Here is a 24,763-nt window from a genome sequence, read left to right on the forward strand (position 1 = left end):
TGTAGTCTAGATTCCAAAAGCATTTTTGAGGTAGAACCAACAAGCTTGTTCATGGATTAGGTGTAGGGGTGAAAGAGAGGGAAATGTCATGGAGGACCTCAAGGTTCTTTCTTGGGCAACTGGGTGAATGGTTGATTAACACAGGGAACACTGGAGGAGGAGGAGGAGGTGTGTGTTGGGGATGGAGACATCAGTGTAGCTCAACTGGTCTCCCTCCCTCCAATTTTTCCATCCATAATCCATCCTTCATATCAGTTATTTTTGAGCAATGCAACTTTAATCATGTTATCCCCCTGCTTCAAACACACACACACACACACACACACACACAAATACACACACAACTTCCAGGTTCGAAATTCTTAGCAAAGTACACAGGATCCTTCTAGATTGGACCCTAATCTATTTTTCTCACTACACTCACCCTACTCTTGCCCTGAACCATGATTCTAGCCATGCCTTTGACCAAGATATTCCTCCTACCAGGAGTGTCCTTCCTCCCACAAGGCTGCCTGATGAAATCCTACTCTTCCTTCAAGCTCCAACTCCCTTGTCATCTGTCTGTGAAGTCCTCCCTGGCCAACCCTCCCCTCCATAGGTAATCACTTCTTTTCTGAGATCCTATATACTACCTGACACATAGTTATCTGAGACCTTATCATATTGCATTGTAATTCATTTACTTATCTGTTTCCGCAACTAAACAAAATGCTAGGGCAAAGACTGTGTCTGATACTTCTCTCCATCCCCAGTTCCTACCACAGCGCCTAGAAACAAGTAGGTACTCAGATATAATGACAATAATAATAGCAAACACTCAGAGAGTGATTACTATGTGCCCAGCACTGTTCTAAGTGCTTTAGATGCATTTACTCATCTGTATCCTCAACAATTCTATTATTACCCCCATTTCCCAGATGGCTTGCCCGAGTTGGCAGAATGAATAAGTGGCAGAGCCAGGATTCAGACCCAGGAGGCTGGCTGTGGAGTCTTAGCTCTTCGCCACTGTACTGCGCAGCCTCCCAGTGTTGTTTGTTTTTTTGTTTGTTTGCTCAAATGATTGGCTGTTGCTCTTCAGACTCTCTTTCCAGCAAGGCAGTCTTCATCTCTTCCCATCCCCACTGTTTCATCTCTTCCCATCCCCACTGTTGAAGCCTGGGAGCTGCTTTGATGATGACACCAGGGAGTAGGGGGATTATTCTACTAAAACCAGAGGCTGCAGCATGAAGAGAGCTACAGAAACAACGCTTGCCCCCTCCATCCTTCTCTTTTCTCTTACTACCCCACTCCTCAAGCACCCAATACCTGCTTCCTTCTGCCTTAGGAAGAAGCCAAAGGCTTTCCCTCTTTCCTCCCAGTCTCATTTTTCTACCCTACTTGGCTGCCAGCTCTTCCCTACCCAAGCTTTTGTAATCTAGGAACTAGGCTTAGCTAATTGCTGCAAACTCCAGTTCACACACAGGCTCAAACTGAGTGTGTGCCCTGTACTCCTCCAAACTGGGCCTATCTCATTTTGCTCTGCCTGATATTTTGTTTTGTTTAGTTTTGTTTCTGAGGGGGAATAGAGTTTTGGTTTCAATGCCCTCAGGAGAGAGAGGTCCCTGTTGTTCTACTCTGAGCTAGCGTTAGCGCAGCTCCAGAGCAGAGCCTTCACCAGCCCCAGGCGGGGGAACAACTGCCCAGTTGTGTTCATTCCCCCACTTTGCATTCCCTCAGTATTTAGGGCCTTGGTTTTGTGCTGTTTTGTTTAGATTTTGAGAAATTTTAGAAGGGTAAAGGTGATATGGGGTAAAAGCCTGGCTCCTGGAGCCAGATACATCCACCACATATTTACTGTGTGACCCTGAGAAGTTATTTAACTCTCTGTGCCTCAATTTCCTCATCTGTAAAATGAAGCTAATATAGTACTTACTGCATAGGGTGCTTATAAGGATTTAATGAGTCAACCCATGTGAAACACTCAGAACTATACGTGGTACATAGTAAGTGCTCAGTAAACATTAGCTGATATTATTTTTGAAGTACAGTATAGTAGCAGAGAAGAATATAACAAATGCAGTAATTCCACCATTCAGAATTGAAATTGGTTAACATTTTATCTTAGTTTTATGTCTTTTCTTAAAAATAAATTATTATAGATAAGTTGAAAATTCTGTGACCCTCATCCCATCCTATTCTGCTCCCAACTCCCCAAAGGCATCCATCATCATGAATTTGATGTGTATCTTTCCAGTCCATTTTCCTAGGAATCAGAAACAAGATTTGGTATGGAGGGCTGAGTGGTTTGTTTTTTTTTTTATTTACATAAATGGTACCATAATGTACATATCATTTTGCAACCTACTTTTTTCATTCAATGTTGTTTTTGAGATCTATCCATATAGATCTAATTCAGTCCATTTAACTGTTCTGTAGTATCTCTTTGTATGGATATTCTATGTTTTATTTTTCCATTCATATCTGTATGAACATTTGGATCAGTCCTGATTTTTTTTGCCACTGAATTCAGTCAATTGCAGTGAGCATTCTTGTACTTGTCTCCTTGGGCACATGTGCAAGTTTCTGTAGAGCACAGAGCTGCAAATGAAATTGCTGAGTCATAGGGTCTATCCATTTTCAATTTTTCTAGACACTACAGACTGGCAGAGGCAGTAGAGCACAGTGAGTAAGAGCATGACCTGGGCTCTTCAATAGATCTAGGCTCAAATCCCAGCTCTGTTACTTCCTACGCTGTGTGACTCTGAGTGATTCTCTGTGCCTCAGTTTCCCTATCTGTAAAATGAGGAGAACAGTACATACCTCATAGGGTTGTTGTGTGCATTAAATGGGATAAGGCATTTAAGATGCTTTAGTGACTAAAACATGGTAAGCTATTATTATTTTTCACTATATTTTATCACGTATTTCCCCTCAAATATGAGAGTAGACCTTTTGTAAAGTATAGATATGTGAATAGAAAAAATACTAGAAGGACATTCATCAAAATGTTAACTGGTGTTAGAAATATGAGTGATCTTTTTTGTTTGTGCTTTTTTATATCTTCCACGTTTTCTACAAATGAAATGTACTACCTTTGTAACTAGAAAACGAAATCACAGTAAATGCAATTTTTAATGAAAAGGAATATAAAAGAATTGAGATTTAAAAAAAAAAGAAAAGGATTTCTCTTCTGGTGAGCAGGGGCACTGCAAGAGTAGTGGAAGAGGTCTTAAGAAGTAGCTTTATAAGAGTTTAGAAACAATCTAAATGCTTACCGGTAGAAGATTGGTTCAACAGAGTACATTGTGAAAGGATCTCCAAGATAATATGGTTAAATAAAAAGGACAAGTACAGGGCGCTGTGTGGAGTATGTTACCATATTGTGTTAAAATTATATTTTTATGCTTACATATGCACTTTATCTCTTGAAAGAGTCACAAAAACGCTGGTAAGGGAACTGGGTGTCCGGGGCATGGCAGAGATTTATTCTTTTACTAAATACTCTTTTCTACTTTTGGGATTTTGTATTGTATGCATCTATTGCTTACTCAGATTTTTTAAATAAAACACTTTTAAAGTAGCTTATGTTAGAATTTAATGGGCTTTTTGGAGTTATTGTCAGTGTCTCCTCAACTGCCCTTAATCTGGCTTCCCAAGTTAGGGGAAAAAGGCAAGATAAGGCCCTGGCATCTGGCTCGAGATTCTGTACTCACACCAGCTGTGCTGCTGCCCCACTCCCAATGCAAAAATGATTTGAAGTTAACCAGGCACGGAAGGGTGGAAAGTGGTTCTAGGAGAGCATAACAGCCTGAGTAGGGGAGTGTGTGTCTGTCTGTGTGCAACTACAAACAATTATGTGAAAAATGTAATGTGGAGAATGGTAAGAGCTATAGCTAGAGAGGTGTGTTGGGGCCAGGCTGTGGGGCCAACATTTTTTGAGTCGTGCTAAGGAGCTTAGACCTTCCTATTAAAAATGTGGTGACACTAAAGGATTTACAGTAAGGGAATGACAAGATCCAATTCATATTTTTGGGAGTTTACGTGGTGTGCTGTACAAAGGATGACTTTGAGATATAGGAAGAGCAGCTCAGAAGCTGTTAAGAGATGATGCAGGCTTAAATTAAAAGTATGAGCTAGGATTTGAACCCAGGCCTGCCTGACTCCAAAGATCAAATGTTATTTCTCCTTACAAGACACTGCCTGAAGAAATGAACAATTGAGTGCCTTTGTACCAGCATTTCCCCACACTAACACCAAAAGTATTACCAGAAGATATATGTCTTCATTTACATTGAGACAAAAAGAAAAAGGCCACCTCTTAATAAATCCTATAGATTCACAAAAGCGATTCCTTTTGTTTGTTTGTTTGTTTTTGGTAAGGAAGACTGGCTCTGAGCTAACATCCATTGCCAATCTTCCTCTTTTTTGCTGAGGAAGATTAGCTCTGAGCTAACATCTGTGCCCATCTTCCTCCATTTTCTATATAGGACACTGCCACAGCATGGCTTGCTGAGCGGTGCGTATGTCTGCACCTGGGATCTGAACCCACAAACCCCAGGCCACCGAAGCAGAGCGCACGAACTTAACCACTGCGCCACTGGGCCTGCCCCAAAAGCAATTCCTTTTAAAGAAGGAAATTTCTGAATACATGCTGTTACCTTTCTGGTTTGGTGATTTTCATTAAGTGCTCTTGCTTACAACATCTTGGGGAAACAGGAAGTTTGCATCCTTTCTTGTTCTTTAAATATTTTGCTTTACTATTAATATAAATTACCCAGTGTAGTTTATACTTCAGGTATTGAAACTTTTAAAGAAAGATATCATCCATGAATTCCCGATTTCCAAAAGAAAATTGGAATATGAATAACACTAACCTTGTAATTAACATATTTTGATCTTTGATCATTCAAAAGGCAATTCACGAATCTAGGGTATCTCAGGGTCAGAGTTAAGAACATCATTATCATAAGCTCCGAATAGAAAGAGCAGGTTTATTCCTACTGTGTCTATCCTCAGTGCCTAGTACACAGCACACTTTCAATGAATGAATGGATGGATGGACGGATGAATGAATGGTAGAGAACTGTAGCAGTAGACTGCATAGATTCTTCTGATCCTATAGCTTTCCTAGTACCCGCTTGCATGCCTTTCTTTTGCTTCTTTTTCCTATAAGTAGAATACAGAATAGGAAGGCTGAGAAAATTGATCTATAGGAACATTTTGAGGGGAAGAGGGAAGAAATCATTTAATGACCCTTAATGTTTTTGAAACAGCTATATCAAGGTATAATTTTCATACCATAAAATTCACCCATTTAAAGTGTGCAACTCACTGGTATTTAGTATATTCACAAAGTTGTGCAATCATTACCACTATCCAATTCCAGAACATTTTCTTCCCCCCTAAAAGAAATCCCATACCCACTAACAGTCAATCTCCACTCCTCTTCCCGCAACCCTAGCAACAACTAATCTACTTTCTGTCTCTATAGATTTACCTGTTCTGGACATTTCATATGAACGGAATTCTACAATCTGTGGTCTTTTATCACTGGCTTCTGTCACTTAGTATGTTTTCAAGGGTCATCACATTGCAGCATATACCCGTACTTCCTTTCTTTTCATTACCATATAGGAGCTTTCTGAGCCAGTAATTTGTGGTTTAGGTTATCACAGTATTTCCTACGTTTTGGACAACTAAAGGAATTCATCTGAAACTGAAGAGAAGCCAGCATCAATACAACCCAGAATGAATGAGATTATGGCCATCCTCATCTTTGGCAGTGACACAATTATGCTGAGCCAAAGATCTGTCTTAATAAGATGGCAGGCCCAAGTTATGTGTTGTGACCTCCTGCTGGCACTGGTCTAGTCTGGGAAGGGCTCATGAGTGCTGGTATAATGGGATGAGGCAAGTGCCTCATAGCTTGTGTTTCTGGCTTGGGCAGAGCTTGGGTACAATTCCTCGTCTTCAGACATCTGAGAAAAGTATGTCGGGGATCTCCTAGTTCCATTTGTTCTATTTGCCAGTGGGCAAAGTACACTGTACTGTGCAGACAGGTTAGACAGTTTATTGTAGGCCGATGAAAGCAGATTAAAAAACCATCAGCTTGGTGGGAAACTAGCTCAGAATCCAATCCAAATGTCAGATGAAATATTTACACAGCCAGGAGATAAACCAAGGGAAACAGTGTGCCCTTTGTGTGTGCCTCTGAGTGTGCAGGCACACACAGAGCTGCTGACCATTTGTCAACTTCCAAGATTTATTCTGCTGCTTCTGGCAAGGGACAGCCTAATGATTTAATAGCTTGTCAACACCTACACAGAGAAACAAGGACTGGCACTTCCTCATTTCTTATTTTCTTTGCTTTAAATAGGAATTCCTATTCTAAGTCACTGGAACCTGGAAATCAGACTGTCAGGTTTCTCTTGACTTGAGTGCACAGTTCCTGAATCTGAGCATGATGAATGTTATAACTTTCCTGTTATACAAACACAGGGTTGCTACCCTTTCAGAAGAACCCATTGAGTTCATGTCCTAAAGCCTGAGTGTTTGCTTCAGACCGTTGCCATGAGCCAATTTCAAATGGAGTGAAACTGTTTTGTTTCTGTCCCATGAACCTCTTGAGTTGAATGCCTGCTTGAGCAATCCAGTGCCTGGTTGCCACATTTACATTTGAGATGGAGAAGTTATTTAGAAGATTTAGTGGGGAAAAAGACTGGACGTCTTGTGCAGAGTATTATTCTCCAGGCATCTTTTGGCAGTTGTAAGTTCCCTGAAAGCAGGCACCATGTCTTCTTCAGCTCAGCAAATCCCACAGTGCCTAGTACAGCATCTGTCACACAGTCACCTTACTTGACTGATTTTCAGACAATTCTAGTGAAAGGAATGACAACTTAACCAGGGGGTTACATTTTATATTAGATTATATTACATTTATATTATATTAGAATAATACTTTTGGGCTTTTATCCCAAAGAGAGGTAGTATATCGAAGTGGCATAGAGCTTTACTTCTCAAACTTCAATATGCATGTGAATGCCTAAGGCTTGTTAAATGCAAACTCTGATTCAGTAAGTACAGGGTGGAGCCTGAGATTGTGCCTTTCTTGCAAGCTCCCAGGTGATACAATGCTCCTGGCCCTGGGACCACACTTGAGTAGCAAGGGACTAGAGGTATGTTGTTCAATATGGTAGCCACTAGCACTTGGAATGTGGCTAGTCCAAATTGAAATATGCTATAAGTGTAAAATACACATCAGATTTCAAAGACTTAGTAAGAAAAAAATGTAAAATATCTCATTAATAATTTTATGTTGATTGTGTGCTGAAATGACAATATTTTGAATATAATTTTTAATTACATATGTGGCTCACATTATATTTCTACTATCCAGCACTAGTCTAGAGCAGGGATCAGAAAACTTCAGTAAAGGGCCAGATAGTAAATATTTTAGGCTTTTCAGGTCATGTGGTCTCTGTCCCACTGTTCAACTCTATTGTTGTAAGCACAAAAGCAGCCATAGACAGTACATAAATGAATGAGCATGGTTGGGTTCCAATAAAACTTTATTTATCAAAACAGATAGAAGTGGTAGCCTTGAAAATCAACAGCTCACAATCATGGTGAAAACCAGTGGCCTAGCAGTCATCAGAGGGGACCAAACAGTTTTGGAGCACCTTCAAAGCCTCATTCCCAGAGAATTATTATTAACCTGTCTGGTGCTTCCCTGGAGGACTCCATTTGCAAGGCTTTCTTTATTAGATCTGACTCAAGAGCTCATTCATTGTGAAAAACTTTTTCCCTGGGGCATTTGTCAAAAACAATTAGAGGCAAATGATTAACTTCATAGCTGCCTGAGACAGTAGGTAACAGTTGGGGCAAACATTAGGCTAACCGTAAAGCTTAAAAGGAAAATCTAGGGAATGAGATGTCCACAGGGGCTTTGAAAAGCTCCAACATATTCCTGGGAATCTAGAAGGGGACCTGCATGCACAGGGTGCGCATGACCAGAGCTATGTGCATGCTCAAAAAAGACCTGAGAAAAGCCTAAGCTCTCACCTCTGGCTGACCGTCAAACTTTGCACAAGTAAAGTGCTAAGTCAGAGTTATCAACTGCCTTGCTGAACGTTGAGTGTGTGCCCCCAACATGCACACAGAACCTCTTGGCAAAGACTGGGAGACTTACTGGTTCCAGGCTTTTTAGGAAATCTTCTCCAACCATTAACTGACCACTAAGCTAACCAAGTAGAGACCTCAGTGGCCACACAGGACAAAGAATACAGGCTTTACAGAATGATTTTGGAAAAGTCACTAAACAAATAAACACCACCAGCAACAACAACAAACCCTGGGGAGGGGGAGAATCTGATTTCCAGAGTTATTACATTATATAATTTAAAATGTCCACTTTTTAACAAAAATTACAAGACATGTGAAGAAATAAGAAAGTATTGTCAATACACTGGAAAACATTAATCAACATAAACTGTCCCTGAGGATGTCTAGACATTGGACTTACTAGACAAGGACTTTAAATCAGCTATTTTAATATGTACAGAGAATTAAATGAAAATATGAGAACAATTTATCATCAAATAAAGAGTATCAATAAAGAGACAAAAATTATAGAACAAAATAAAAAAAATACAAATTATGGAGTCAAAAAATATAATAATTGGAATAAAAAATTCATGAGAGGAGGTCAACAGCAGATTTGAGCAGGCAGAAGAAAGAATCAGCAAACGTGAAAACAGGTCAACTGATATCATCCAGTCTGAGGAGCAGAAAATAAAAATAATGAAGACAAATGAACAGAGCTACAGAGACCTGTGTGACACTATCAACTGTACCAATATACACATAATGGGAGTCCCAGAAGGAGAGGAGAGAGAGAAAGGGACAAAAAGAATATTTGAAGAAATAATCACCTAAAACTTGTCAAATTTGATGAAAGACATTGATCTATATATCCAAGAAGCCCAGCAAACTTGAAGTAGGATAAATTCAAAGAGATTAATACTAAGATACATCATAAATTGCCAAAAGACAAAGAGAGAACTTGAAAGCAGCAAGAGAAAAACTGATCATATACAAGGAATCCTCAATAAGATTAACAGCTGACTTCTGATCAGAAACCATGGAGGCCAGAGATTCAAAGTGCTGAAAGAAAAAAAAAAACCTGTCAACCAAGAATTCTATATCTGGCAAAACTCCTCATCAAAAATTAAGAGGAAGTTAAGATATTCACAGATAAACACTGAAAGAATTTAATGCTACAAGAAATACTAAACCTGCCTTACAAGAAATACTAAAGAGAATCCTTAATGCTGTAATGAAAGGACACTAGACAGTAATTTGAATCTATATGAAGAAATAAAGACTACCAGTAAGAGTCACTACGTAAGTAAATATAAAAGTACAAATGTATTTTTCTTTGTAACTTTTTTCTCCTATATGATTTAAAAGACAACTGCATAAGGCAATAATTTTAAATCTGCTTTGATAAGAGCACAATGCATAAAGATGTAATTTGTTTTATAATAACAGGATAAAGAAGGAGTATAAGAAGGGAGTGGTGTAGTACCAAAGTATTTGTATAATATTGAAGTTTAGTTGGCGTTAAGCCAAACTAGATTGTTAAAATTTAAGATGTTAATTATAATCGCCATGTCCACCACTAGGAAAAAATACACACACACACATATATACATATATATTTATACATAATACATTTAAATATATTTAAAAAAACAACAAGGGAATTAAAATGGTACATTAGAAGATATCTGTTTAATAAAAAAAGAAAGCCATAATGAAAGAAGAGAGGAACAAAAAAGTATAAGATATACAAGACAAATAGCAATGTGGCATACATAAACATACCCTGTCAGTAATTACATTAAATGTAAATGAATTAAACACTCCAATTTAAGTCAGAGACTGGCAAAATGGATTAATAAAACATGATCCAACTATATGTTTTCCATAAGAGAAATATTTTAAATTCCAAGTCACACATAGGTTGAGAGTAAAAAGAGGGCAAAAGGTATATCATGCACACAGTAACCAAAAGACAGCTGAGTAGCCATACTAATATTAGACAAAATAAACAAAAATTGTTGCTGTAGACAATGAAGGACATTTTTATGATGATAAAAGTGTCAGGCATCAGGAAAATATAACAATTATAAATCTATATATGCACCTAAAAACAGGGTCCCAGAATACATGAAGTAAAAACTGAAGAATTGAAGAGAGAAATAAACAATTCAACAATAATAGTTGGAGACATCAGTACCTCACATCCAATAATGGATGAAACAACTAGACAGAAGACCAAAAAGGAAATCGAAGACTTGAACAACACTGTAAACCAACTAGCCCTAACAGACGTATATAGAAGATACTACCCAACAACAGGAGAATACATGTTCTTTTCGAGTGTGCATGGAATATTTTCCAGGATAGAACATGTTAGACCACAAAACAAGTCTCAATAAATTTAAAAGGATTGAGGGGCTGGCGCGGTGGCATAGCGATTAAGTTCGCACACTCTGCTTCGGTGGGCCAGGGTTCACAGGTTTGGATCCCGGGCATGCACTGACGCACCACTTGTTAAGCCATGCTCTGGTGGTGTCCCATATAAAGTAGAGGAAGATGGGCACAGATGTTAGCCCAGGGCCAATCTTCCTCAGCAAAAAGAGGAGGATTGGCAATGGATGTTAGCTCAGGGCTAATCTTGCTCACGAAAAAAAAAGGGATTGAAATTAGATGGAAAGGAATGAAATTTGAAATCTTTTATTAGAAGGAAATTTGGGAAATTCACAAATATGTGAAAATTAAATAGCACAGTCCTAAATAACCAATGGGTTAAAGAAGATATCACAAAGAAAGTTAGAAAAGACTTTGAGATGTATGAAAACCAAACAAAACATGCCAAAACTTATTGAATGCAATGAAAGCAGTGCTTAGAGGGAAATTTGTAGCCGTAAATGCCTATATTAAAAAAGAGGAAAGATCACAAATCAATAACCTAATCTTCCACCTTTAGAAACTACGAAAAGAAGAGCAAACTAAACTCAAAGTAAGCAGAGGAAAGGAAATTTTTAAAAATTAGAGCAAAAATAAGTAAGAAAGAGAATAGAAAAATGAGAGATAATTGATGAAACCAAAAATTGATTCTTTGAAAAGATCAACAAAACTGGCAAAGTTTTAGATGGACTGACCAAGGAAAAAAAAGAAAAAAGAAAGACTCAAATTATTAAAATCAGAAATGAGAGTTGGAACATTACTACCAACCTTACAGAAATAAAAAGGAGTATAAGGGATTACTATGAACAACTGTATGTCAACAAATTATATAACCTAGATGTAATGGACATATTTCTAGGAAAACAGTACAGAAACTAACTCAAGAACAAATAGAAAATCTGAATAGACCTATAACAAGTAAAAGAGATTGAATTAATAATTTTTAAAAATCCCACAAAGAAAACCCCAGGCACATAAGGTTTTACTGGTTAATTCTACCAAAATTTAAACACTTAACACCAAGCCTTCATTTTAAAAAAAAATGGAAGAGTAGGGGCCGGCCCCGTGGCTTAGCGGTTAAGTGCGTGCGCTCTGCTGCTGGCGGCCCGGGTTCGGATCCCGGGCACGCACCAACGCACCACTTCTCCGGCCATGCTGAGGCTGCGTCCCACATACAGCAACTAGAGAGATGTGCAGCTATGACATACAACTATCTACTGGGGCTTTGGGGGGGAAAAAAATAAATAAAATCTTTAAAAAAAAAAATGGAAGAGGAGGTCAGACTTCCCAGTGCATTCTATGAGGCTGGTGTTACCCTAATACCAAAACTGGACAAAAATATCACAAGTAAAGAAAACTACAGACCAGTATCTCTTAAGAATATGGAGACAAAACTTCTCAACAAAAGACTAGCAAACCAAATCCAGCAACCTGAAAAAGGACCATAGACTATGACCAAGTAGGATTTATCCCAGGAGTGCAAAGTTGTTGTAACATCTGAAAATCAATTAATAAAATACACCATATCAATAGAATAAAAAACAAAAACATGATCATCTCAATAGACACAGAAAAATCATTTGACAAAATCCCACACCTTTTCATTATGAAAACACTCAACAAATTACGAATAGAGTGGAACTCCTTCAACCTGATAAAGTGCATCTATAAAAAATCTACATCTTATATCATTCTTAATAGTGAAAGACTGAAAGCTTTCCTCCTAAGATCAGGAAGAAGGATGTCCACCCTTGCCATTTCTGTTCAACATTGTGCTGGAGATTGTAGCCAGAGCAATTAGAAAAAAAGAAATAAAAGGCATCCATATGGGAAGGGAAAAAGTAAAGCTGCCGCTATTTGCAAATGACATGATTTTGCATATAGAAAATCCTAAGGTATCCACAAAAAAATTATTAGAGCTAAAAAAATGAGTTCATATGGCCAAAATCCAAAACACTGACAACACTAAATGCTGGCAAGGAGGTGGAGCAAACAGGAACTCTCACTCATAGCTGGTGGGAATGCAAAATGATACAGCCACTTGGGAAGACAGTTTGGTGGTTTCTTACAAAATTAAACGTATTCTTACCATATGATCCAGTGGTCGCACTTCTTGGTATTTACCCAAAGTAGTTGAAAACTTATGTCCACATAGAAACCTGCACACAGATATTTAGAGCGACTTTGTTCATAATTGCCAAAACTTGGAAGCAACCGAGATATCCTTCACTAGGTGAATGGATAAACAATTTGTGGTACATCCAGACAATGGAATATTATTTGGCACTAAGAAAAAAATGAGCTGTTAGACCATGAAAAGACTTGGAGGAACTGTAAATGCATATGACTAAGTGAAAAAAGCAGTCTGAAAAGGCTACATACTATATGATTCGAACTATATGACATTCTGAAAAAGGAAAAACTATGGAGACAGTAAAAAGATCAGGGACACAAGCCAGCCCTGATGGCCTAGTGGTTAAAGTTCAGTGTGCACTGCTTCAGCAGCCCAGGTTCAGTTCCTGGGCACAGAACCACACCACTTGTCTATCAGTAGCCATGCTGTGGCAGCGGCCCACATAGAAGAACTGGAAGAACTTACAACTATTCACAACTATGTGCTGGGGCTTTGAAGGGGGAGGAAGAAAAAGGAGGAAGATTGGCAGCAGATGTTAGCGTAGCACACATCTTCCCCTGCAAAAAAAAGATCAGGGCTTGAGGATGGGAGGGGAGATGAATAGGCAGAGCACAGAGGATTTGTAAGGCAGTGAAAATACTCTCTATGATAATAAAATAATGAATATATGTCATTATACATTTGTGCAAGCCTATAGAATGTGCACCAAGAGTGAACCCTACGATAAACTATGGACATTGGGTGATTATGATGTGTCAGTGGAGGTTCATCAGTTGTAACCAATGTACCACTCTGGCAGGGGATGATGATAAAGGGGGAAGTTATGTATGTGTGGAGGCATGGGATTATATGGGAAATCTCTGAACCTTCCTCTCAGTTTTGCTATGGACGTAAAACTGCTCTTAAAAAAATCATCGTTTTAAGACAAAATCGTCCCATTTGCAGCATGGATGGACCTGGAGGGTATTAAGTGAAATAAGCCAGAAAGAGAAAGACAAACAGTGCATGATTTCACTCATATGTGGAAGATAAACCAACACACGGGCAGATAGAACTGCTAGGTGGTTACCAGGGGCTAGGGGGGTGGGGATGGGCACAAGTGGTGGAGGGATGCACTTATATAATGACTGACAAACAATAATGTACAACAAAAATTTAACAATAAAAAAATTTTTTTTTAAATTGTCTTTTTAAAAAATGAGTTCAGGGAGCAGTGACATCAGCGTGATGGCAGAGTGAGCTTTCCCGTAAACTCTTCTCCCGATAAGATACAACAAAAGGAACAGTCACAGACCAATAACAGACTCCTAGACAGTGAAAAGGAAGATCGGAGAGATCCACACTGCCGCACATCTGAGAGTGGACCATGCTGGGGCCGCCGGAGGAAGTGGGGAGAGGTAAGGAAAACTCCTCTCCTTCCGCATCAGATCAGCGATCCCGGTTACACGGCTCCCAGAGAGGGGGGAGGGGCGGCCCTCTGCGGGGAAACCGTAGCTCTTTGGGCTCTCTCAGCCAGTGGGAAACTCCCACACAGAGGACTCAGGATTGCTACAGGGGTACCATGAACATCTGAGCACCCCAGGAGAGCGGATAATGAGGGGCGAGCAAGAAGCCCCCCACGCCAGGGACCCAACGGCAAAAGAGAGAGCCCCCCCATCCCCGCATGCCAGACACTGCAGCTCAGCGGACCAGACCAGACCAAGCGGCTGGGTGATCACAGCAAGCAGCCAGGGTAGAGCGCAGGGGGCTCAGATTACACAGCCCTTAACCCCCACACGGTGGCGGTGGGTGGAAATTGCAACCAGATATTTCCAGGATGAGGAAAAACAAAGTGAATACAGGAACCACAATGCAAAGGTACATGAGATCACCAGACCAGAAGGAAAATGACAAGCACCCAGAAACCAACCCTGAAGACACAGAAATCCATAACCTAAATGACAGAGATTTCAAAATAGCTATCATAAAAAAAACTCAACAAAATACGAGATACACAAACAATTCAATGATATTAGGAGTTTCTTCACAAAAGAGATTGAAATCATAAAGAAAAACCAATCAGTACTGATGGAGATGAAGAACACAATGGAGGAGATAAAGGAGAATCTGGAATGTTTAAAGAACAGAGCTGACAATATGGAGGAAAGAATTAGCATTATAGAGGATAGGAACACAGATATGCTCCAGATGGAAGAGGAGAGAGAACTAAGACTAAAAAGAAATGAAGAAAGTCTCCGAGAAATATCTGACTCTATTAGGAAATGTAACATAAGAATTATAGGTATTCCTGAGGGAGAAGAGAAGGAAAGAGGAACAGAGAGCCTATTCAAGGAAATAATAGCTGAGAACTTCCCAAATCTGGAGAAGGAGCAGGGAATACCAGTAAGTGAAGCCAATAGGTCGCCTAAATACATCAACAGGCAAAGCCCCACTCCACGATGTATAGTGGTAAGGCTGGCTAAAATCAATAGACAAAGGAACAATATTGAGGGCAGCTAGACAAAAACAAAAAATAACGTACAGAAGAACTCCCATCAGGCTCTCAGCAGATTTCTCAACAGAAACTTTACAGGCTAGGAGAGACTGGAATGATATATTCAAAATACTGAAAGACAAAAGCTTTCAGCCAAGAATACCCTATCCAGCAAAAATATCCTTCAAATATGATGGAGAAATAGTAACTTTCCGAGATAAACCAAAGCTAAGGGAGTTCATGGCCACGAGACCTCCACTACAAGAAATACTGAAGAAGACCCTCAGGGGGGCTGGCCCGGTGGCGCAAGCATTTAAGTGCGTGCGCTCCACTGCGGCGGCGCAGGGTTTGCTGGTTCAGATCCCGGGCGCGCACCGACGCACTGCTTGGCAAGCCATGCTGTGGCAGTGTCCTATATAAAGTGGATGAAGATGGGCACGGATGTTAGCCGAGGGCCAGTCTTCCTCAGCAAAAAGAAGAGGACAATTGGCAGATGTTAGCACAGGGCTGATCTCACAAAAAAAAAAAAGGCCCTCAGCCCTGAAAAAAAGAAGAGAAAGGGAATACAAAGCTTGGAGCAAGGAGAAAAATAGGTAGACAAAATCAGAAAAATAATAGATCTTTATGGGAATAGGTTAGCAACCACTTAAATACCAAAATCAAAGATCAAAGGAAGGAATTCACCAAAAATAAATATAACCTCATCACTGTAAACACACACCCACAACACAAGATAGAATAAGGTATAATAAGAACGAAATAGAAGGGGAAAGGGAAAGAGATTGAATTGCCTTAGTATACGGAAATAAGAGGCCACCAGATAATGGACTATCTCATACACAAGATTTTTTATACAAACCTCAAGGTAACCACTAAACAAATAATCAAAACAAAATTACATATGATAAACAAAGAGAAAACTAGAAGAGTCATAAGACAGAACAACCAAACTAAAGTGGCAGTCCGAAACAAATGGGACAAGAAACAAAGGAAATGCAAAAGAACCGGAAAATAAATGACAAAACAGCAACATTAAGCCCTCATATATCAATAATTACCCTAAATGTAAATGGATTGAACTCTCCAATCAAAAGATACAGAGTGGCAGGATGGATTAAAAAGCAAGACCCAACAATATGCTGCCTCCAGGAAACACATCTCAGCTCTAAAGACAAGCACAGGCTCAGAGTGAAAGGATGGAAGACAATACTCCAAGCTAATGGCAAACAAAAGAAAGCAGGTGTTGCCATACTCATATTAGACAAAGTAGACTTCAAGATAAAACAGGTTAAGAGAGACAAAGAAGGGAAATATATAATGATAAAAGGGACACTCCACCAAGATGACATATCAATTATAAATATATATGCACCCAACATAGGAGCACCAAAGTACATAAAGCAACTATTAACAAACCTAAAAGGAGACATTAACAACAACACAATAATAGTAGGGGATCTTAATACCCCACTTACATCAATGGATAGATCATCCAGACAAAAAGTCAATAAAGAAACAGTGGACTTAAATGAAAAACTGGACAAGATGTACCTAGTAGACATACACAGAGCACTCCATCCAAAAACAGCTGACTACACATTCTTCTCGAGTGCACGTGGAACATTCTCAACCATAGACCATATGTTGGGAAACAAAGCAAGCCTCAATAAATTTAAGAAGATTGAAATCATAACAAGCATCTTTTCAGATCATAATGCTATGAAACTGGAAATCAACCACGAAAAAAAATTGGGAAAGTGACAAAAACGTGGAGATTAAACAACATGCTACTGAGCAACTAATGGATCCTTGATGAAATTAAAGGAGAAACCAAAAAAATATCTGGAAACAAACGAAAATGAAAATATGCCATACCAAATCATGTGGGATGCAGCAAAAGTGGTCCTGAGAGGGAAACTCATAGCGATACAAGCCCACCTTAACAAACAAGAAAAAGCCCAAATAAGCGACCTTAAATTACACCTAACAGAACTAGAAAAAGAAGAATAAACAAAGCCCAAAGTCGGCAGAAGGAGAAAAATAATAAAAATCAGAGCAGAAATAAATGAAATTGAGACCAAAAAAACAGTAGAAAGGAGTAATGAAACAAAGAGTTGGTTCTTTGAGCAGATAAAGAAAATTGACAAACACTTAGCCAGACTTACTGAGAAAAAAAGAGAAAAGGCTCAAGTAAATAAAATTAGAAATGAAAGAGGAGAAATTACAATGGATACCATGGAAAGACAAAGGATTATAAGAGAATACTATGAGAAATTATATGCCAACAAATTGGACAATCGAGAAGAAATGGATAAATTCTAAGACTCATACAACCTCCCAAACTGAACCAAGAAGAAATGGAGAATCTGAATAGACCAATCACAAGTAAAGAGATTGAAATAGTAATCAAAAACCTCCCAAAAAATAAAAGTCCAGGACCAGATGGCTTCTCCGGTGAATTTTACCAAACATTCAAAGAAGATTAATACTCATCCTTCTCAAACTATTCCAAAAAACAGAGGAAGATGGAACACTTCCTAACTCATTCTGTGATCCCAACATCACCCTGATACCAAAGCCAGACAAAGACAATACAAAGAAGGAACATTACAGGCAAGTATCACTGATGAACATAGATGCAACAATCCTCGACAAAATATTGGCAAACCAAATACAGCAATACATAAAAAAGATCATACACCATGATCAAATGGGATTTATACAAGGGATGCAGGGATGGTTCAACATCCACAAATGAATCAACATGATGCACCACATCAACAAAACAATAAAAACCACATGGTCATCTCAATAGACGCAGAGAAGGCATTTGACAAGATACAACATTGATTTATGATAAAAACTATCAACAAAATGGTAATAGAAGGAAAGTACCTCAACATAATAAAGGCTATTTATGACAAACCCACAGCCAACATCATACTCAACGGGGAAAGACTGAAAGCCATTCCTCTGAGAACAGGAATGAGGCAGGGCTGCCCACTCTCACCACTCCTGTTCAACATAGTACTGGAGGTTTTGGCCAGAGCAATTAGGCAAGAAAAAGGAATAAAAGGAATCCAAATAGGTAACAAAGAAGTGAAACCCCCACTATTTGCAGATGACATGATTTTATATATAGAAAACCCTAAAGAATCCATTGGAAAACTATTAGAAATAATCAACAACTACAGCAACGTTGCAGGGTACAAAATCAATCTACAAAAATCAGTTGCATTTCTGTATACTAATAATGAACTAACAGAAAGAGAGCTCAAAAAGATAATACCATTTACAATTGCATCAAAATAATAAAATACCTAGGAATAAATCTTACCAAGGAGCTGAAGGACCTATGCAATGAGAACTACAAGACATTATTGAAAGTAATCGATGATGACAAAGAAATGGAAAGACATCCCATGCACATGGATTGGAAGAATAAACATAGTTAAAATGTCTATATTACCTAAAGCAATCTACAGATTCAATACAATCCCAATCAGAATCCCAATGACATTCTTCATGGAAATAGAAAAAAAGAATACTAAAATTCTTATGGGGCAACAAAAGACCCCGAATAGCTAAAGCAATCCTAAGAAAAAAGAACAAAGCAGGAGGCATCACAATCCCTGACTTCAAAACATACTACAAAGCAATAGTAATCAAAACAGCATGGTACTGGTACAAAAACAGACACACAGATCAATGGAACAGAATTGAAAGCCCAGAAATAAAACCACACATATACAGACAGCTAATTTTCGACATAGGTGCTAAGAACATACAATGGAGAAAGGAAAGTGTCTTCAATAAATGGTGTTGGGAAAACTGGACAGCCACATGCAAAAGAATGAAAGTGGACCATCTGCTATCGCCATTCACGACAATTAACTCAAAATGGATCAAAGACTTGAAGGTGAGACCTGAAACTATAAAACTCATAGAAGAAAATATAAGCAACACACTATTTGACATTGGTCATAAAGGAATCTTTTCAGATGACATGCCTACCCAGACTAGGGAAACTAAAGAAAAAATAAACAAGTGGGACTTTATCAGATTAAAGAGCTTCTATAAGACAAACGAAACCAGAATCAAGATGAACAGACAACCCACCAGCTGGGAGAGAATATTTGCAAAACATACATCTGAAGGGGGTTGATCTCCATAATATATAAAGAACTCACACAACTGAACAACAAAAAAACAAACAACCTGATCAAAAAATGGGCAGAGGAAATGAACAGACACTTCTCCAAAGAAGATATACAGATAGACAATAGGCACATGAAAAGATGTTCAACATCATTAATCATCAGGGAAATGCAAATCAAAACAACACTAAGCTATCACCTCACACCCGTTAGAATGGCTATAATCACCAAGACAAAAAACAACAAGTGTTGGAGAGGATGTGGAGAAACAGGAACCCTCATACACAGCTGGTGGGAATGCAAACTGGTGCAGCCTCTATGGAAAACGGTAGGGAGATTCCTCAAAGAATTAAAAATAGAAATACCGTATGATCCAGCTCTCCCACTACTGGGAATCTATCCAACGTACCTGAAATCAACAATCCAAAGAAGCTTATGCACCCCTATGTTCATTGCAGCGTTATTCACTATAGCCAAGAAGTGGAAGCAACCTAAGTGTCTCTCGACTGACGATTGGATCAAGAAGTTGTGGTATATATATACAATGGAATACTACTCAGCTATTAAAAAAAGACAAAATCGTCCCATTTGCAACAACATGGATGGGCCTGGAGGGTATATGTTAAGTGAAATAAGCCAGAAAGAGCAAGACAAACACTGTATGATCTCACTCATACGTGGAATATAAACCAACACATGGACAGAGCAAACTGTCTTGTGGTTACCAGGGGCAATGGGGGTACGGGGTGGTCACAAGGGGTGAAGGGAGACATATATATGGTGATGGACAAACAAAAATATACAACCCAAAATTTCACAATGTTATAAACTATTAAAACATTAATAAAATTAAAAATTAAAAAAACAAAAAAAATGAGTTCAGCAAGTTTGCTGGATGCAAGATTAATATAAAAAAATCAATTGTATTTTCATACATTAGCAATGAACAATCCAAAATGTAATTAAGACAATTTCTATTATAGTCACATCAAAAAGAATGAAATATTTATAAATAAATTTAACAGAAGGATTGCAAGACTTGTACACTGAAAACTACAGGACATTGTTGACAGAAATTAAAGAAAACCTATGTGTATGGAAAGACATCTTGTGTTCATGGATTGGGAGACTTAGTATCCTTAAGATGTCAATGCTCCCAAAATTGACCTGCCAATTCAACATGATCTGTATCAAAATCCCAGCTATGGGGCTGGCCCCATGGCGTAGTGGTTAAGTTCAGTGTGTTCCGCTTCAGCAGCCTGGGCTTGCAGGTTCAGATACTGGGCATGGATCTACACCACTTGTCAGTGATGCTGTGGCGGTGACCCACATATAAAGTAGAGGAAGATTGGCACACATGTTAGTTCAGGACTGATCTTCCTCAAGCAAAAAATGAGGAAGATTGACAACAAATGTTAGCTCAGGGCTAATCTTCCTCAGGAAGAAAAAACAAATCCCACCTAGTTCTTTTTAAAGAAATCAACAAACTGAGCCTAAAATTCATATGAAAATGCAAGGGACCCAGAATATCCAAAATAATCTTGAAAAAGAAGAACAAAGTTGGAAGACTAACACTTCCTGATTTCAAAACTTACTGTAGAGCTACAATAGTCAAGACAGTGGTACTAGCATATAAAGAGACATATATATCAATGGAATAGCAATAAGAGTCGAGAAATAAAGCCATACGTCTGTGGCCAGTTGGTTTTTCACGTGAGTGCCAAAACCGTTCAATGGGAAAAGAATAATCTTTTCAACAAATGCTGATAAGACAACTCGATATCCACATGCAAAAGAATAAAGTTGGACATTTGCCTCATACCATATATAAAAATTAACTCAAAGTGGATCAAAGACCTAAAGGTAAGAGCTAAAACTATGATACTCTTAGAAGAAATGTAGGTGTAAATCTTCATAACCTTGGATTAGTTTCTTTGATATGACACCAAATACCCAAGCTACCAAGGGAAAAACAGATAGTATGCTCTTACCACAATAAAAAAAAAAGAAAAAAATAGATAAATTGGACTTCATCAAAATTAAATACCTTTGTGCTTCAAAGATCACTATCAAAGTGAAGACAACCAACAGAATGGGAGAAAATATTTGCAAATCATATATCTGATAAGGGACTTATATCTAGAATACATTTAAAAAACTCTTACAACTGAATAATAAAAAGCAAAATAACCCAATTTAAAAATGGGTGAAAGGATGTGAATTGACATTTCTCCAAAGAAGATACACAGATTGACAATAAACAAATGAGGAAATGTTCAGCATCACTAATCATTAGAGAAATGCAAATCAGAACCACTATGAGATACCACTTCACTCTTGCTAGGATGACTATAATCAAAAAGATAGACAATAGCAAGTGTTGGCAAGGATGTGGAGAAATTAGAACCCTCATACATTACTGGTGGTAATGTAAAATGGTACAGCTGCTTTGGAAAACAATCTGGCAGTTCTTCAAAAAGTTAAACATAGAGTTAAAATGACCCAGAAATTCCAGTCCTAGGTATATATCCACATATGTTCACACAAAACCTTGTACACAAAATTTCATAGCAGTATTATTCATAATAGCCAAAAAGTGGAAACAACCCAAATGTTCATCAACTGATGAGTGGGTAAACAAAATGTGGTATATCTATACAATGGAATATTGTTCAGCAATAAAAAGGAATAAAGTACAGATCCATGCTGCAACATGGATGAACCTTGAAAACATTATGCTAAGTGAAAGAAGCCAGACACAAAAATCATACATATTATATGATGCCATTTATGTAAAATATCCAGAATAGGTGAATCCATAGAGACAGAAAGTAGATTAGTGGTTACTAGGGGCTGGGGGGAGGGGAAATGAATGTTTAATGGGTATGGGGTTTATTTCTGGAGTGATGAAAATGTTCTGGAATTAGTGGTGATGGTTGCACAACCTTGTAAATATACTACTTGTGAATATCTGAATTGTGTACTCTAAAAGGGTAAATTATATCCTCAAGGGAAAAAGATAGACAGAGGGACTGTTTTGGCCCATGGGCCCTAGTTTGATGATCCCTGTTGTAGAGCAATGGTCTTTGGAGTCACACAGACCAGAGATAGAATTCTAATTTTCAATTTATGAGCTCTGTGACCTTGGACAAGTTACTCAACAGCTTTAAGCCTCACTCTTCTTTAAATAATGGGGATATGTACAATACCTCCCTTGTATTGTGTGAGGATAAAGTTAGGTCAAATATAAGCTCCATGAAAGCACTCTTTCCCCAGGGCCTAGAACTGGCTTGCGCTCAATGTACATGAATAAATAAAACATTTAGCACAGTCTCTGGCTCACTGTATTAAGTACTAATAGCAACCCCTTATATACCATTTACTGTTTGCCAGATACTATTCTAAGTGCTTTGCAGAACTTTATCTCATTTTAATAGGGTGTTATCATCCTCATTTTCCAGATGAGAAAACTGAGGCACAGGTAGTATATGTAACCTGCCCAAATCACACAGCTAGCAAATGGTAGAGCCAAAATGAAAACCCAAGTTGTCTGGCTCCAGACTCCATGCAATAAATGTTGAGTGCAAATATGATTATTCTTATCATCATCATCATAGAGTTTGATACATGTCCAAGTATACTGGATCCCATTTCTCCCTTCGATATCTGAGCACACACTAGCACCCCTACATCCCCAGCATTTGATTTAGGGTGAGGATGCTTCCCAAGTCTCCAGTGTTCACTATAGAGCATATTCAGTATTTCATCCATCCATTCATTCATGTATTCGTTAAACACGTATAGTATCCCTACTGTGTTCTAGGCCCTGTGCTATGTAGATATAAAAAGACCTACTCTCTATCCTCAAAGAGTTCAAAGTCTAGTTGGGAAGAGAATTATAATCCAGATGGTAAGTGCTGTAGTAGAGATTCATGCCAGGGTGCTATGGTAGCAGAGAAGACCCAGGGAGTAGTGTGGAGGTGGGAAGAAGGAAGGGCCTGTGAAAGCTTCCTGGAGGAACTGGTACCTAGAGAGAAATGTGGATTAATCAGGTATAGGAAGGGGCAATTAAGTCAAGAATGAGGTTAAAGTATATACATAGGCCAAGAGGTCCAGGAGCCCTTGGTGAAACCCAGGCACAGTGTCCAACGTGACTGAAAGTCAGGCTGCAAGGGGACCTGGCAAAGCTCATGAGGGCCTAAGTGCCATGCAAGTTTGGTCCTGAGCAACTACCCAGCATTCCCTCTCCACCTTACCCTAGGTTATTTTTCTTTGCAGCACTTAGTACCATCTGACATATATCCTTGCTGTTTATTTACCGTCTGTCTTCTCCCACTAGAGTGTGAGCTCCCTGAGGGTAGGGACTTTGGTTTCTTTACTGCTCTATCTCCTTTGTCCACCACATGCATGCGTTTGTATTGCCTGGCAATAGTAGGCCTCAACAAATATTCTTAAATAAGTGAATGAGTGAAATAAAATGAATAAACCAATGTCCTGGGAGCTCTAGGGAAGAAAGAGAGCATTAACATACAGGCCCAACCCCTGGGAGCTTACAGGCTAGTGGGGACTCTAACACGTGGACCTGAGCACCTATAGCACTCTGTCTCCTCTGCTCTTTCACTTCCTGCCTTCTCTCCCAGAACTTGCAGACTGTCCTCTAAGCATTTAAATTCCCAATTCCCTCACATACATTTTCCACCCCATCCAGGACGTCACAGTCCCCGACAGTGGCCCATGCTCCAGCATATACCTGCCCACCCTCCTGGCTCTGCCCATCCAAAATCTCATTGGTCATAGCTGCCTGCATCTGCTAGGTGTGGTTAGCATGATCAAACTAATTTTCACTAATGTATGAATCACTGCCAGAACAGTCTAGGGTATATGATTTTTTTCAACTTTTTATTATGGAAACTTTCAAACATATACACAGCAAAAAGAAGAGTATAGTGAATCCCCATATACCCATCACCAGCTCAACAAGTATCAACATTCTGCCATTCTTATTTCTTCTATTCCCCATTCTTCTCTTGAAATAAACCACATCCCAGGTACCATACCATTCCGCAGTTGCTGGCCTAGAAATATTTCAGTATATTTCTCCAACAGATAAGGACCTTTTCTTAACATAACCACAATACCATTATCAAACTTAACAAAATTAATAGTTCCTTAATACCATCTAATACCAGTCATGGTTAAGTTTTACCTAATTGTCTCAAAAATATTTTTCTGCATGGATTTGTTCAAATCAGGATCCAAAGGTGGTCCACACCTAGGCATATACTTTTTAGGTTTAAGGCCACTTCGTGGAATTCCAGGCCTCATGGACAAGAGGGGCCTAATCAGCCCACATCCTCTCTGAAAATCCCAGATTCCCCAATCCTAGGAGCTTCAGGGTGGCCTCTCCCTGGCTGGAGAAAGGACTAGCCATCCAAGCCCCTCATCAGATCTTTTTTCTGTTCCCCAATAAGGAGTGGAGGGATTATC

General features: G+C 38.8%; 1 protein-coding gene across 7 annotated transcripts in view; it reads left to right on the plus strand.

Annotated features, from left to right (window-relative positions):
- Positions 1 to 24,763, plus strand: part of HDAC8 (histone deacetylase 8) — a 236,281-nt gene that overhangs the window by 171,876 nt on the left and 39,642 nt on the right. The window contains exon 10 of one of the 7 annotated variants that reach the window (XM_087426791.1): positions 13,849 to 14,018. The exons of the other annotated variants lie outside the window; for them this stretch is intronic. Within the exon in view, the coding sequence (XP_087282917.1) occupies positions 13,849 to 13,863 (15 nt within the window). The 3' untranslated portion in view covers positions 13,864 to 14,018. Of the gene's footprint in view, positions 1 to 13,848; positions 14,019 to 24,763 lie in introns of those variants that run through there. 7 annotated transcript variants of the gene reach the window in all.

The sequence above is a fragment of the Ceratotherium simum genome, chromosome X (assembly GCF_057802395.1).
Source record: "Ceratotherium simum simum isolate JZ-2026a chromosome X, ASM5780239v1, whole genome shotgun sequence".
NCBI classification, from domain to species: domain Eukaryota; kingdom Metazoa; phylum Chordata; class Mammalia; order Perissodactyla; family Rhinocerotidae; genus Ceratotherium; species Ceratotherium simum.